This window comes from Paramisgurnus dabryanus, chromosome 12 (assembly GCF_030506205.2).
Source record: "Paramisgurnus dabryanus chromosome 12, PD_genome_1.1, whole genome shotgun sequence".
Taxonomy (NCBI): Eukaryota; Metazoa; Chordata; class Actinopteri; order Cypriniformes; family Cobitidae; genus Paramisgurnus; species Paramisgurnus dabryanus.
The window spans coordinates 35,514,273-35,530,834 of NC_133348.1; the positions used below are offsets into that span (position 1 = coordinate 35,514,273).

Consider the following 16,562-nt stretch of genomic DNA (forward strand, 5'->3'; position numbering starts at 1 on the left):
AATACCATTCCACCATTCAATGTAACAAGTACATTGAGTCTTATGGGGAGTGTTTCCAGTCTCAAAGTTATGCAGCCTAACAATTTCTTAAGGGATCTGTAGACGATGTTAAAGAGCTGAGTGTGCACAAATATGTTTAGAGCAAAACGCTTGTTGTCTGAAGAACCACTCAAGTAGTTGCAACTGTATGAGAGATTGGGATGTGTGGCACAAGGTGCAGTCTACATGAAGATTAAGCCAGAAAATAACAGAAACCAACTGTGAAAACAATTTATTGAGACAGCAATTTCATTTAAATGTACATGATTTTGTATAAAAGATTGAAGCTGGAATCCTATTATAAATCATTTGTCAAGATTAAATGATTTTATATTACAATATTTTCTATCATAAAACTAAATGTTAAAGTGATACTTCACCTCAAAATGAAAATTCTGTCATAATTTACTAACCTGTTTCAAAGGTTTAAAACTGATCTAAACATGTATACACTTCTTCGTTCTGCTAAACACAAAGGAACGTATTTTTAATCAAGCAGGAACCAGGAGCATCACTGCCTTCAGTGGCGGTTCTACACGGAGGCCAAGGGTGGCCCGTGCCTCTGTAGACATGTCCCTGGCCACCCCTGTGGCCACCCCGTGCTGACCAAATAAAAAAGTATAAATTTATTTTGATTTTACACGCGAGCGCCAAAAGCGGAACTAATGCGACGCAACGTTCTACACGGGCAAATTAGAGCGGCGCACCCAGTCACTGTAGCCGCCTGCGTTTGCTGCGAGTGCTGCCCGGCGAGTGTCTCAATTCGTTCCCAATCTCCTGATCTTGAGAATTAGTGATGGGTCGTTCACGAACGCCGGCTCTAAGAGCTGATTCTTTGTAGTGAACGAGCAGAGCCGAATCTTCAGACGCATGCAGGGGAGCCGGCTCTTCTAAGGGAGCCGAGCCAGAAGAGCCGAATCTATGAAAAGAGCCGGACTGCCATCACTAAAATGTAGAGCCGGAGCTTGAGCCGAAAGAGCCGAATCAATGGAAAGAGCCGGACTGCCCATCACTATTGAGAATGTGTATGCAGGTTTGGGCACTGGTAAGGACTCTAGCTGACTTGACATTGGGACACTGTTCACTTGTTCTCCTGTGACGTAGCTGCTTAAGCACGTTGTGATCATTCACAGCTGTTACTCATCAACAACCGGCAAAACCAACATCTCGCTAACCTTTTAAAGTTTACACATTGTAAAAAGCGCTGTAATTATGCTCTTACATATACGTGCATAAAATTGGAGGAGTATAATTAAATGTTACATATACAAATGTTTATATTTTAAAATAAATATTATTTTAAATACTGATTAGATTGTGGTCCCTAACTGTCTAGCAATGTGTGTTTAAATGTAAACTAAAACAAACGTTTGTCTTTATAAAAGTTTGCATTTTATAAAGATTATTGAGTAGGCTCGCATGATTTTCGGTTGGGGGGCTTTAGAAAAGAGCCAAGCTCCCCTTTTGCACCTGCACTTACTCTTGTATTAAATAAATATTTATCTGATTGTAAAGTAAAATAAAGTTTACGGGGCAGTTTCCCGGAAAGGGATTAGACTAGTCCTAGACTAAAATTAATGTAAGAGCTGTCCAAACTGAGAACAACTTGTACTGACATATCTTAAAATACATCAGTGCCCTTTGTTTTGCTTCAAAATGCACACAAGTTATGTATTTAGTAAGGCATGTTTGTTAAAACTAGTTATATTTCCTAATTAAACTAAGGCCTAGTCCTGTCTTAAACTAATTCGTTTAACCAGCCCTAAAATCTTTAAATATAATTTCTTGCCATTTTTTTATGTGCCCCTCTGGTAAAACACTGGCCCCTCCTTGGCCCCCTAGTGAAATTTGTCTAGAACCGCCACTGACTGCCTTTCATAGTAAGAAAAAACAATTGAAGTCCATAGTGCTCCAAAACTGTCACAAACATTGCTCAAAATATGTTTAGCAGAACATAAAAATTAGACAGGTTTGGAACAACTTGAGGGGGAGTAAATGATGACAGATTTTCACTCATAAACTATCCCTTTAATAGATGATCTCTTTGGGCCACCTGGCGGTTAAAGTGGGTCAAAACACTTGGCTTGCAGCAGAGACCTTTTAATATTTATGAATGTGATAACTGTGTACCATACATTACCATAATTACAATTTTTTTTATATCAAATGAAGCACGATTCAAACGTATGGAATACAGTAGTCTTATGTTTTAGACAGCCTGTTAGTCCTTGAATAGCTGATTTGCCAAAGAGAGAAAATCATGCTGAAACAGTCAAAAACATTTGTTGATAATTAAGAAGACTTATTCTTGTTAATAATTTGAAAGGGTGTTTTAACATAAAAAATTGCATTTGTGCCTAGTCCTATTTAAATATAGGACTCTCTGTTTAGTCTTTACAGCAACAGATATTCTAGAAACAAGAGCAACATTTTACATAGAAAATTCATCCCGCTTCCTTTCTATGGCTTAAGGGCAAGATACGATACAGGGTGGTATTTTATCACACAGCATTACTACCAACTTCAACACACTTCTGTTTGAAATGCTCTTAGATAAATTAAAAGACATCTGTCAGACTACAGTAAGCATTTTTTATGTAATTCTTCCCTCTCAATCCTCTTGGTTCATAGGCACCCTGCTCAAGTAGTCAAAATACCTAATAAAATATTCAAATTCAGTGGTAATAACTGTTTAATAGATTTTTCATCATTGTCTATATTTCAGATTTATGGCGATATCATGATGTGCAATTTGTATATTGCAAATTAATTTGACAAAAAAAATCACCTTTTACTAACTCAACTTGTATGTTTTTTGTCATACAAGTTCTATGTTCACCTTATTCTTTGTTTTCCTCATCTTGTCGATCATTGTTTATGTTAGTTGATGCTTATGTCTGTGTTCCTGTAATGTTTTAGTTCCTGTCTTTGTTAAATATAATAAAGTATCATTAAGTTTATTTCCATCATCCACCTCACCCTGACAACTATAATATTATATCAATTATAGCCTACTATACTAATTGCTATTATATCAATTTACTACAGTATATACTATATTTTTTTCATACCGGGGTTATCAAATTATTTGTGATAGACCAAATATAAAACATAAAACCTGTTATGGTCTAAGTTGTAAAAGTTTATGGTTAAGAAAAATTAAGTCCCCATAATGGATGTTTATTAGCATTTTTTTTTATTTGTTAAGTAATGTATATTTAAATACAATTCATTAAGGTATAAACATATTTCTATTTTATCCTTTTGGTAGGTCGAAAGTTTGAGTGTTTCAAAGCACCTAGTTAGTAAGACCCCTACCTGACCTCCAGAATAGAGGGTATGCACGTGAGGCGAAAGTGCCTGCGGTAACGCCCACTGAGTGGCCAAAGACAGAGCGCCAGAATCTGTGTACAGTGTGAAATCAGCGGAAACACGGGGAAAACGTGTTTAAATGGGAAAAAGCTGTTGTGCGATAGACTGTACTAACAGATTAACAAGAATTCAGAGCTATCGTTTTACAGACTGCCAAAAAACACCGAAAGGAGACGTACATAGATCGTTCATGCCAACGTCCACAGACCACAGGTGGGTTGACAAGTTGCTAGGGTCACAGCAGAGGTTTTCCTTTCTGCTTAATTTTTTTTTCAAGTATTTGTATTTTATCCGTGTTTTTCTTTGGGAATCATACATTCTAAAGCAAGGGTGGGGAACCCTGGTCCTGGAGGGCCACTGTCCTGCAGAGTTTAGTTCCAACCCTAATTAAACACATCTGAAAAATCTAATTAAAGCCTTCAGGATTACTTGGAAATGAAATTCAGGTGTGTTTGTTTAGGGTTGGAACTAAACTCTGCAGGACAATGGCCCTCCAGGACCCAGGGTTCCCCACTCCTGTTCTAAAGCATACTATCATAATTACATTTAATATTTAAGTACACATTAACGTACTTTTAAAGTATACCATTTTAATGTAATTAGGTATTAAATATGCTATGTAGTAAAGCAATTTTTTCACGAATACAAACACCCTAAAAAAAAGCACAGATGCTTGGAAAATGTTAATAGTGTTACTAGTATTGTCCACCTCTGCTATCAAATCCAACTAAATTAAATCTAAGCTGATAATAATCAGTTTTGGCATCTTCGCAGCAGCCGCTATGAAAACCAGCCATTTTGTTGAACGTTTGCCACTCAGCAGGGCGTGCGCCGGTGTCATGAGCAATCCAGTCCCCCCGAGCAATTCTGCCCCCCTAGGACCCCGCGTAATTCCATTGGCTGAAAAAACTCCTCATGGGTAGCCTTTGTAGCGCCTTATTACAATTCCTTCAAAATTTCGTGATGATTTATATCGTTAGAATGTTGTTAAAATTACAATTGGTCTATTTTAAATTATCCGTTTAATATAGTAGTATATAACTGATGCTCTAGGTGGTGAGATCTACCAAATCTCGTTCTTAGATTTTTTTTAATTAGCTTAACGTGACGTACCAGCTTAGCATACAGCTATTGGGTAAAATAGCTTAACACAAACACCAGTTGCACTCACCGTAATAACGTAATGTCATTTTTTTTAATCCTGAGGTTTAAAAAAATATGTTTCACGTTCAGATAACTTAGTAATCAATAACATAAAATTGAAATGTGTTTTTGTTGTGTAAGGCAATTAATTGGGTTTTTAGGCGATTACGTGTGTCATTACGTGCTGCTCACGTGTTTGCAACATGAATATTAGTTCATTAATTATATTATTTTTGTAAGCTTTTATTTTAAAAATATTTTGTATGCTTCTATTTTGTAAAAAGTACCTAGCTTGCTACACCACTAACGCAGCTTCGATTAGCCATTAGCATCAAGATATCGCGATGACAAGTTTTTGACCAGGCATTACTGCTAGGTACCAATTGGGGTCCTAGGGGGGCAGAATTGCTCGGGGGGACTGGATTGCTCACGACACCTGTGTGGTCGGGTGGAAAAGTGACGTCAATGCATACGAAACTAAACGGAAGACTTGAGGACTTTTATTTTGTGTTTGTGTATTTACACACATACGTACCTTCCGGAAGTTAATAAGCAACTATAATTGTCAAGTGACAGTCATGCGATGATAGAGTTTATTCGTTTTACAGTTTTATAATGCAGATATAATGGTTTGATATTGCGAACGTTACAAATGTAGGTCAGTTACAGTAACGGTCGACCGCTTACCTGCGAATCGCGTCATCGCAGCGTTTGTAGTTTTTCCGTACACGACAGCGCGAGAACCGTGTGTTGTGCGTCGTTCACGCTCGCTGTCATGCCTCCCCGTGAACCCGTACCGAAAAAGAAACACGTCCGATTTGCCAGAATGGAAGAGAATAATGACAACGACGAGCAGGAGGAAGACACTCTTTTCGACAAGCGGAAAGACGTTAGGAAAGGACTGAAAAGCGCCCTGAAGGGGGCTAAAGGGGTACTGAAGATGGGGTCTGTAAAGATTGATATAGTTCAACCTGGTCGGAACCAGAGCGGCACTGGGGCATGTTGGCGTTGGCTGGTCAGCCTTGCGCTCTTTGCATCGTTTCTTGGGCTGGTGGGTCATGTTAAGTTAACTTAATAGAAGAAAGATCGATCAGATCTGTGCAACATATGATAGGGATCATCTGTCCTGTTTCTGGATGTCTGTAGCCATTTAAGTCATATTACCAGTTGTATATAAACTAGATATAATGGTGTTAAAAACAACATTTGTCACAACTTCCTGTTCGTCTTACAGTATCCTGGTAAAACAGGATCATTTTGCATAAAGATGCAGCAGTAGTGTAACCGGGCCGACAGGTTAACCAGGGCTTGCTGCAGTGATTTCAAGTCTGTAGTATTGGAAATTACTACAATGTTATGTATAATAGTGTGTACAATGTACTACCTCTCTGTTTCTCTATCTCTCTCCCCATTTAAAAGGTAAAATTAAAAATATAACCATTTGAAAAAAGCAGAAAAAAACGATAATTTCTGACACCAAGTGTACTTGCAATTCTATAATCACCCTTAAGCCGTTTTCTGTGTAGTCTTATAATCTAGTTTTTGCTAACCTCTTCCTTTGAGTCACACCTACAATACACATTTAAGTGCCCTCTTAAACAAACACCTCATCCATTTCAATGGCTTTTAGTGCCTCAGGAACTGAAATGGGTGTATTGGCTTGAAGAGACATCCAAATAGTGTTTTATTGTATGCTTGCTTCAAAAATAGCATTGGAAAGTGATGCTTAAAGTGCTACTTTACAATCATATTATTACCATGACAATTCTTTAAAGTAGCTTAGCGCAACATGTAAATACTGTGGTATGTTAATATATTAGCATGTGCTGTTTTTCTTAGGGTTTTTCCTTGCTGTTTGTACTAGTTGGGATGTTTTTGTTATATTTGACAAAGTGCATGCTATTAAGACAATTTGTTGGTTTTCTGTGTATTTATAGGGAATGGCAATCTCTGTATTAGGCCCTACATTTGAAGACCTGGCTACTAACGTCAACCAGGACATCAGTAATTTGTCCTACATCTTTGTGGGTCGTTCGTCGGGATACATTGGAGGCTCACTATTAGGAGGGATCCTATTTGACTGTATGAATCCACACCTCTTGCTCGGTAAGGCCTGTGGACTGCACAGGGAAGTTGTACAAAAACACAAACTCAAGCCAACTTTAATAATTAACTTTGGTAAATTATTCACATATCAAAGAAAATATGTGTTCAACTGGTTATAGGAGTTGCTAATTTAACAGTTATGGACTGAAAATGCAGAGGTTCTTGGTTTAAGGAAGGTTGTTGAATCACACTGAAGGGGCTTATTTTACGATAACAACCTGCTGCCTGTACATTATCCCGCTTATTACACGGCTATTTACCTCATAAGTAATGTAAGGAACATTAAATATTGATCTCATTTTTAACGAATGCAGACGTTCCGCGAGGATAACACGTTTACTTTTAGTTTTAAGATGAGATGTTTTTAAAAACCCACATTTATATTTCTTTTTTTGAGTAATATTAAACTGCACCTTTCAAAATGATTTGTAGCTGTGTGTTATTAGTTTTGAGTGGTTGTTTTCGGAAAAGAACGAACCTTGGAATAAGGGCTGCATATCAACTAATCGTCTGCAGAATAAAAGTTTTTGTTTACATCATATATGTGTGTGTATTGTGTATAATAATTATGTATATATAAATACACACATATGCATGTTCAATTTATGAAAAAATATATGTATATATTAAGTATTCATATTTTATGTATAATATAACTTATATATAAATATAAAAACATGTATATATTTAAGAAATATTTACATGTATACGTGTGTATTTATATATACATAACTATTATTTGTTGTTATTATTATTATTATTATACTTTTATTCTGCAAACGATTAGTTGCGTTTAGTTCTTATGCAGCTCTACTTGGAATGTTGTGACTGACCAATCAGAATCAAGCACTTTAGAGAGCCGTGTAATAAGTGATTGTTAAAGGAACACAACGACTTTTTGAGACTTTAGCTTATTTACTGTATCACCCAGAGCTTATCACAAAGACTGAAAGTAAATTGCTTGGGAGCAGTATGCTAGCTGAAGCCATTTACTTCCAGTGTTTGTGCTAAGCTAGGCTAGCGGTGGGTGCGTCAGACAGAGTTACGGGATGCACAGAGAAGAAAAAGGTATGTATGGATTTACATACTTGGTGAATAAGCCAAAGTCCCAAAAAGTCTGCGTGTTCCTTTAAACCAGTGGTTCTCAACTCCAGTCCTCGGGCCCCCCCTCCCAGAACATTTTAGATGTCTCCATATATAAAACACCTGATTCAGTTCATCAGCTTGTAAGTGTGTTAATTAAGGAAACGTTTCAAACATTCTGGAAGGAGTCTGATGAGTGGAATCAGGTGTTTCATATCAGGTGATATCTAAAACATTCTGGGAGGGGGGCCCGAGGACTGGAGTTGAGAACCGCTGCTTTAAACCATTAAAGCTGCATAAATGTAACTAAAATTACTGCAAACATGACCGCCTGTGCAGTGGTAAAACTTTCCTAAAGGGGCTTTTTTTCGGTCAGCCATATTGGACAAATTTAGATTTTTGTCTTAAAATGTCATATTTTATGTAAAGTAATTGCATATTGCTTCTAAACTTAGTATGATTCATGGGCATCAACCTCTGAAGGTACCATCATGGCTTAGGGCTGACACATTATTTTTAAATTACATGAAGAGAAGGAAAAAATCAATTTGTATGCCCAAAATTGCACCTTGCTTCCGTCAGTCAATATTTTACATACATAAATTAATTCACTACTTGTCCTTATGTTTATTGATGGTAGCCCACAGTATGCCAAACTAAGGGGTCATGCACACCAAAGCTTTTACTCCTGCAGCTGGTGCATGTTCTGAATTGTTATCAATGGAAGCTCAGCGTTTTTCAAATAAGCCAGCAGCTAGCGTTTTCTTTCGCGCTGAAAACCAGCGTTCAGCGGTTTTTCCGTGCTTGGCACTGAACGTCGAGAGTTGAAAGAGATTCAACTTTGGGTGAAAAGCTCCGCTCGTCATTTTAGTTCTCACACGGCCGTCCAATCACAGTGGATGAGGGGCGGGACAAGTATCACAACAACCAACCGGCTCACAGCTCAAGTATCACAGATACCAAAGCGCTTGGCTGAAGAAACTGACGCTCAGCTGTAAAAAACAGCTGGCAATCGGTGTCCTCCAGGCGTTTTCAGCCACGTTTAAAAGTTTTGGTGTGCACAACCCCTAAGAGTGTTTTGTAGATTTTTTTAGGATCTTATTCAAATGCATATATTCACGTTTCCTACATAATTAACATATAATGCAACAAAATGTTCTTTCTTGTATCTTTGAAACTGAATAAAGCTAGTAATCCTTTAAATGTGATTGATTTATCTCAACAGGCTTTTCCTTACTGCTCACGGCAGTTGGAATATCTGGCACATCTTACTGTAAACAGGCTTGGCTGCTTACCGTATTTATGTGTAGTGTGGGGGTGTCAATGGGAGTTTTAGATACAGGTAAGGGCAGATTTTACACCCTGTATTAGGTAGGACCTCGGATCTCATCTGTAAAATAGTTCTGTGTAACTGATGCGGTAACCGAGTCTCTCCTTGTTAACAGGTGGTAATGTTCTTATACTGAACACGTGGGGAGAGCAGGCCGGACCACATATGCAAGCCCTGCACTTCAGCTTTGCCGCTGGAGCATTTGTTTCCCCAATCATAGCCAAGTTGCTCTTCGGCGACAGTTCAGACAACAACACTATTTACCCACTTCTGACTGGTCACCTATCTAAAACTTTAGGCGCCACTTTGCCATTCACAGATACCAAAAGTTCCACTCCAACATCCATGTGGGCTTATATTGTGATTGGTGCTTTTGTTTTATTGGTGTCACTCATCTTTTTCCTCCTGTACTCTTGCAGTCCCCCCACCTCAAATTGGGCAAAGACGTCCCCAGGAAAGCAGAAGTTCTCCAAACACCACAATATTCTCATATTCCTGCTCTCTATGTTCTTTTTCTTCTATGTTGGAAGTGAAGTGGCATACGGCTCTTTTATATTTACGTACGCCAAAGACTATGCCCATATGCATGATGAGGCGAAGGCAGCAGGTCTAAATTCACTCTTCTGGGGAATGTTCGCTGCCGGACGAGGTTTGGCCATCTTCTTTGCGGCTTGTCTGCGCCCAGGCACCCTGATCTTGTTTAGTCTAGTAGGCACTACGGTTTCATCACTGCTCCTGGTGCTTTTTAGCGACAATCACCCTATGCTCTGGGCCTGCACTGGCCTGTATGGGCTCTCTATGTCGACCACCTTTCCCAGTGGCATTTCATGGGTGGAGCAGTACACGACGGTGACGGGGCGATCAGCTGCAGTGTTTGTAGTTGGCGCAGCACTCGGTGAGATGGTGCTGCCATCCCTGCTGGGCTTTTTACTTGGGCATGTGAAGAATCAGCCCTTGCTGATGTACCTGGCACTCGGGACATCCGCCTTCACCTCCATTCTCTTCCCCGTCATGTACAAATTAGCATCGCCAGGAGGGGATGCTGCACTGCGGAAAGTGACGGGCAGACGTACCAAGGACGCCGATGACAGCGAGTACCGTCAAGCCCTGCTGGACAATGTGGAGGAAGAGGAGGAGCAGGAGAACGATGGTGAAGCTGACCAATGGAATGATGCAGACTTTGAGGTGATCGAGATGGACGAAGCTAACCTGATGAGCTCTCCTTCCAAAGCCTTAATGCCACCCGATGTTGCAGCCAACGCTCTTGCTGTCCAGTCAGTTGGCGCTTCTACAGAGTCAACCCCAACACCTGCAATGGACCCCATAGCCCCTGCTTCTGTGTCTAGTGCCCTTTCCTTTTCCACAGACTCCCCTAGACGCAAATTGTTATTGTCCTTAAACAGGGAGAAGAAAGACTGATTACATCAAAGAGATCTTGGACCTAACCTGCAACTTGGCTGGTTGAATCCTTTACATGAACTTGAAGCTTAAAACACTTTTTCTAATGGGCAAAAAGATCACCCTGACTAGTCAGTCGATTCATTTAGTGCTTTCTGGACATGTTACTTGCATGTTTGGCATTAAACATGTAGTTGCTTGGGTAAACCAATGTGAGCCAAACCAAGCATTTCCCTTACCTCCATTGTTGTTGAGTGGAAGTTGAAGAATTATTAAATGAAATCAATACGTGGAAGATTGATTGCCTCTTTATATGGGAAATTAAGACATGTTACGATTTGGATATAGGATTTCTGTATCGCTGTCATTGGTCATGTGTTGATTAACTTACACAAAAAATTGTAGTTGGCACAATACATTAATGTTACAAACTTTGAAGGATAAAAGTTGATTTTTTGTATGGTCAGAATGTATGAAGTCTTTAATGTCATTCTCCTATTGTACGAGTTCACTAAAAATCTGTTTATTTTCTCTATTGTAATGTTTGCTTGTTAATTATCAAAATGAACATCACTAAGTTGTAATTTGTATTTTTGTCTGTTAGTCTTTCAGAATCTTGACAATGTATCTTTACTAGAGACAACTGGATAAAGAAGCAAGCTATTCATGTTAAAGTTTTTACCCCTACCATCTGTGACGTCTGTCAGGATTCAGTTTGTTGATCACTTATTTTTTTTTTTACATCTGCAGTCCGTTTGCTCCACCCACTGTGAAATCTCATTGGTCAAAATCCCATTCCCATGTAAATGTAAACAAATATCTACTGTTTGTTTGTAATTATAGCACTGTGTTGCATTTTTGTGTGTTGGCTAAGTGGCTGGAAAATCACAACATGTTTCCCAAGCCACTTCAGCCATTTTCTGTCAAACTGCAGTGTAAAAAAGTGCTGGTATCATATTTAAATGATTAGAGAATTTTCTATTAAATTATTTAAATAGCTGAAATCATCGTTTAATAAACCTTCATTCGGTATTACATATTACTAACCACAGTTAATAGGTTGCTTCAAGTAGTCCAGGATTGTCACGTGATTGTCACATGACCCGTACTAGCAGGCAAAGACCGCCATGAGCGAATATGAAATGAATGGTGCCAGCAGGAGTTTCATCATGGCAACAGTTCGCTGTGCACTTTAAGAAAAATATAAATATGCACATAAAAAAACTAAATAGATGACACACAACAGATCCCTATAATGCTATTTAACGTGCCTCAGCCCTCTAAAACTCTTTCATGTCAGTTCAGGGTTACTTTTAAACATAAAACCCTTATACAGTGCCAAAAGGGCGGAGGTTAGGCTGTGTGACGTCAACTGCTGGGGCTGTAATATATTTGAAATGACAGACGACACTGCGGATATAAGCACGTCACAGAACTCCAGTAAACTGTATACTGAAACAAACCCTTTTCAAAGATGGCTTAAAGAAAATGCATATCTGGAGAACTGGCAGTTATAGCTGCTGTGAATGCCACAATGAGCATGTTTAATGACAGGCAGACAATTTCAAGTTTCTATTAAAGTCTGTATTAAGTCAGAGAATTGTTTCTAAACAAATGATAAATGTTAGAAATTGCTAAAACATGTTACAAAGACTGTGAATTGGAGTAACAGGGTTAAACTGTTTTTCCACAGTTCTGTATTCAGGATTATTTGGACAGGGTTTAAACGGAGGCTCGACCCCGCCCCTAACACAATTGTGAGCATCCGAGTAGGCGTGGTTTCAGTGCAGACGTGCCCCCAGTGTTTGAGATTTTTGATTGCTTGAACAACACAAACATAAGTGCCAAGGATATATACAACAAAATACAAAAATTAGATATAGACTTTACAAGATAGATTCAACAATTTAAATAATCAAAACATAAATACAAACAAAAATACATATATGAATAAAATAAAATAATATTAAAAACAAACTAATAATGAAAATAAAAGCTCTTGCTAGATCACAAAAACCTAAATGAATTAAACAAATACAGTTTTAACAGCTGTTTTGTTTGTACTCTCTTAAGTGTGTTATATGTTAAAATTCTTTAAATACCACAGAGAAAAGCGGTTTCTGATTGCTGAATTTACAACAATGAATATGTAACTAATGCAAGGCTCATTTTCCAACTTCTTATCATAATTTAAAATCCAAATATTACATTTTCATATAATAAAAGAAAGCTGGACAGCACTTTGATATTTATAAATTTACAAAACTCCCACCAAAGCCTCTTTGTATATTGACAATGCCAGAATATATGCGGTACCGTTTCTGGATGTAACAAACAGAATGAACAATTTACATCGATATCTTTAAAAAATGTTGTGCAGGGTAAAATTTGTGTAGTATCTTAAATTACATTTCTTTAATTTAGTTTGTAATGAGATATTTATTAGGCAATACCCAACCTTTCATCCAATCAATATTTAGGATGAATTACGACCAATAGAAAAAAAACATGGTTTACTAACAATTTCTTTTTGAAAGAATAAATGGATAGCCTTATTTTTTGCGAGATGAAAAACAAAATTGAAAGAAAATATGAAAGAAACAAAGTCAGACCTACCAAAAGAATCCCTTTATCAAACCAGGTTTTTATTAATATACTCTTGTGTTTATAGAGACTATTCAAATTATTCCAGATATTATATTGGTGTGGAGATAAATTGTGCTTGTAGATTAACCTTCACCCCAAAGTGCTTGCTTGTGAAAAGCTGACAAGAAATTTTGTAATCACACAAAAACAAAAATGGAAGACCACCAATTTGATCAAACACAATATTAGCAACACTATTACAAAGAGGAGTTACTCAAACTTTTTTAACAAATTCATTTTAAAGATGTTATTTAAGACAGAAAACCCAGCGTTTGAGATCAGAGAATTGAGTGCCGCAGGGATGACATATTTTTCTAGGCCAACTCCGGAAGTTCCCATGTGTGTCCTGCTAAAAAGTCCATTCATTTTTCACATAGACTTTTGGATTATCACAATAAATAAGCTCTGCGTTTAACAAAAGTTTATGACACTTAAGTTTAGTCTAAAATAATCTTTACAGATGAACACATCTTTTGTTAATTTTGAAGTCCAAATTATATTTTTATTTCTAGTAAATGCATTTAGACTTTAAAGAAATTCATACAGATTTACAACAACATGAGGATGAGAAAATTATGAAAGAATTTTCCTTTTTAGGTGAACTATCCCTTTAAGATAACATTGTTGTGTGGTGGTGTGGACACAGATATATCATTATAGTTAATGTTAAATTGTAAGGGATGCAATATTCTTGACTCCAATAACAGTACAACTTGAGCATTTGTTAAATACAGTAAATTTTATTATATCAACTTTAAATCTCCTCCCACAAATGTTCTTTAAAAACAAAGCACCTCAGGTTTTTACAAGTTTACAAATACATAGTGTTTTGTAGATCCAGAAATTAAAGATCCTTGGGTAACATAAAACGTCTGGTTTAGAATAGAGAAAGCATTCAAAAAGTGTGTTAAGAGAAAAAAATATGCACACAGACAATATACTCTCGCCATAAATTATCTAACATATTGCAAAAGTCCAAGAAGTTAAGGCTGGTACACATACTTAGACTTACCTCTGTGGAGAATGGACAGAAATAATACTTTTTCAGCACATACATGTGCCTCAAGCAGGATTTGATAAAAAAAAAAACACTTACATTTTTTAAACATTTTTTCTTCAGTGCTGACAGACGGTATTTAGGATCATCACTATACAAGGCTTATTTACAAGAAACTGATCTGATATAAAAAGCATTTCTCACCGGAGTCAAACATTACTACAAACTGCTACAGCGCACATGAGGTTCAGTTTTTGAGAGGATTATGACAGAAATATCACAAATGAGGAGTAAACACTAAAATGACAGCAAAGAACAAAGACTACAAACAAAGCAAATTGAAACACTACATCAAAATCTTTGCCTCTTTTCTACATTTAAGGCCTCTTTAGTCCCACTGCGCTGCCGTACCACAAAGTCAAACAGCACATGATGGAGACCCTCCAAAGTCCACAAAAAATGAAAAGCACCTTCACGAAACTATGATGTACACAAAAGGATGCTGAATGACAGCGTTTAGCACCAGAGTTAAATGACAGCGAGTCACAAAATCAGAACTGCTCCAATAGCTGGCGAAGATACGGTCCTCGAGAAAGATTTCGATTAACTCGAGACAATTTGTAAAGTACGGGGCAGTCCAATGAGACGCACGGCACCTGACGCTCTGCACTCCCACTGCAGCTTCTACATAACTGCAAAACACAGAAGACAAAACACAGATATATGAAATATGACAGATGAAATTGCAAACTACAAATGTAAATTATAAAAATTATATCGTTGAAAATCCTGATTTCCTGTTGTCAGATTTAGTCCATGTCAATCCTGTTTCCGTCAAACTCTGTTACTGTTACACAGTCATGTATGTGTGTGCCAGCTCTGTTGCCTTTACGGGACTGACAGCTGCATTGTACAACCCATGCAGGTAGTGACAACCGCAGTTGCAGAAACTCTGCATAGTGTGTACATAACCCAACTGAACAACTAGTTGTTGATTAAGTATTTAACTCTTTCCCCGCCATTGACGAGATATCTCGTCAATTGAGAGAAAACGCTTCCCCGCCAATGACGAGATTTTCCGTCTTTCCGCAATACCGCTATTATCCACCAGGTGGCGCCCTTCCGCAACTTTTTAAAACCGGAAGTATTGCCCTATGGCAAGCTGCTGCATGTCCGTGTCTGTTTTAAAGATCGCTCTGAATCGGATCTCTATGAAAAGTCCATCACAAAAATGGAATTATTTTTGCTTTTTGCTCAAAATATGGTGTTTTTGCAAAAACCTACCCATATTCAAAAGCTGATTGCAAAAGAACCACTAAAGGTAGGATGAAACGTTTTTTTTTTGTTTGAAAGCAGAGGGTCTGTTCTTTCATTTGGTATATTGTATGTTTATTTATTTAAAGAAGAACATTTTCTGGAAGGCATTAAACTTTGGTGAAAATCATGAAAAACGCTGGCGCTGGCTGGCAACTTTTTTTAAAAACGCTGGCGGTGAAAGAGTTAAAGGCGGAGTGCACAATGTTTGAAAGCCAGTGTTGATCACCTACACAAACACGCCCCTACCCCAACAAAATCTGGACCTTGATAGGCCACCCCACAAATACGCCCCTTACTCGCCATTGGCTACAAGTGTGTTTTGGTAGTTGGCCCGACTCTCTTTTCCAAAGTGTTTTTCAGAAATTGTGCACGCCTTTAATAGGCAAAACAGACATAACAGGTCTCTCTTCTGAAAAAATAAATGCCTAAAAGTATTCTGTATGCGCGGTGCAAAAAGTGACAGAGGCACAATGGTATAACTGGTGTTGCCAGATCTTGCAATAATACTACAGCGAACAAGAAATAATAAGGCGAAATAAATCCCCGATGCTTTAAATCAAAGATAAAATATTGGGACTGGCAGCTTCTCACTTCAATAACACCAAAAACTTGATCACTTTATGAGCGAAAAGCCATAAACTGTGAAGCACCACAATGGTAAGGAAGAACAAAAAAGACGAGGACCTGGCAACACGCAGGACATCACTATGGGGCTGTTTACACTTGGTTTTAAGATGTGTTTTCATCGATCGGATCACAAGTGGACGAGAGAGACACATTACGTTTACACCTGGTATTTAAATCCGTCTCTTTTGTCCACTTTCGACCGCATCTGTCCTGAATACTGTGAGGGGGTGGTCTGTGAGACGGTGGGCGAGTCTCCTTGCTGTCATTCAAACGCGAGCGGGAGTAATTATGAGTTTATATGGACACAAATGTATATTATGTCGGAGCCCGCTGCTTGTTTAGCAAGTATACATGCTGCACAGTAATTTGTACGTTTATTTGTTGGAGCTTTTTCTGAATTTTCAGCGCAATTGATGAAATAGGATTGCGCAACTTTCACGCTTTCAAAACGAAACTACGGAGAACACCCGCAGTAGTTTTATCAATGAAAGGCTAAAAATAGCG

The 16,562-nt window shown here is 38.0% G+C and overlaps 2 protein-coding genes across 2 annotated transcripts in view; one reads left to right on the forward strand and one right to left on the reverse strand.

Moving 5' to 3' along the window:
* Positions 1-5,059: 5,059 nt before the first annotated feature.
* On the forward strand, positions 5,060-11,475 carry LOC135745396 (sodium-dependent glucose transporter 1). Its single transcript, XM_065263699.2, has 4 exons — positions 5,060-5,605; positions 6,492-6,660; positions 8,969-9,085; positions 9,189-11,475. The coding sequence occupies exons 1-4, from the start codon at positions 5,330-5,332 to the stop codon at positions 10,490-10,492; spliced, it is 1,866 nt and encodes a 621-aa protein (XP_065119771.1). The 5' UTR covers positions 5,060-5,329; the 3' UTR covers positions 10,493-11,475.
* A 2,361-nt stretch (positions 11,476-13,836) lies between these two features.
* The window catches only part of rev3l (REV3 like, DNA directed polymerase zeta catalytic subunit), a 62,288-nt gene continuing 59,562 nt past the window's right edge, over positions 13,837-16,562 (reverse strand). The window contains exon 32 of the mRNA XM_065263698.2: positions 13,837-14,806. Within this exon, the coding sequence (XP_065119770.1) occupies positions 14,666-14,806 (141 nt within the window). The 3' untranslated portion in view covers positions 13,837-14,665. The remainder of the gene's footprint in view (positions 14,807-16,562) is intronic.

Bases quoted from the DNA above. Each gene is read 5' to 3' on its own strand.
- LOC135745396 (XM_065263699.2), top strand. From the start codon at position 5,330: ATGCCTCCCCGTGAACCCGTACCGAAAAAGAAACACGTCCGATTTGCC. The intron at 5,606-6,491 runs GTGGGTCATGTT...GTGTATTTATAG, and splicing joins TTGCATCGTTTCTTGGGCTG to GGAATGGCAATCTCTGTATT. The intron at 9,086-9,188 runs GTAAGGGCAGAT...CCTTGTTAACAG, and splicing joins AATGGGAGTTTTAGATACAG to GTGGTAATGTTCTTATACTG.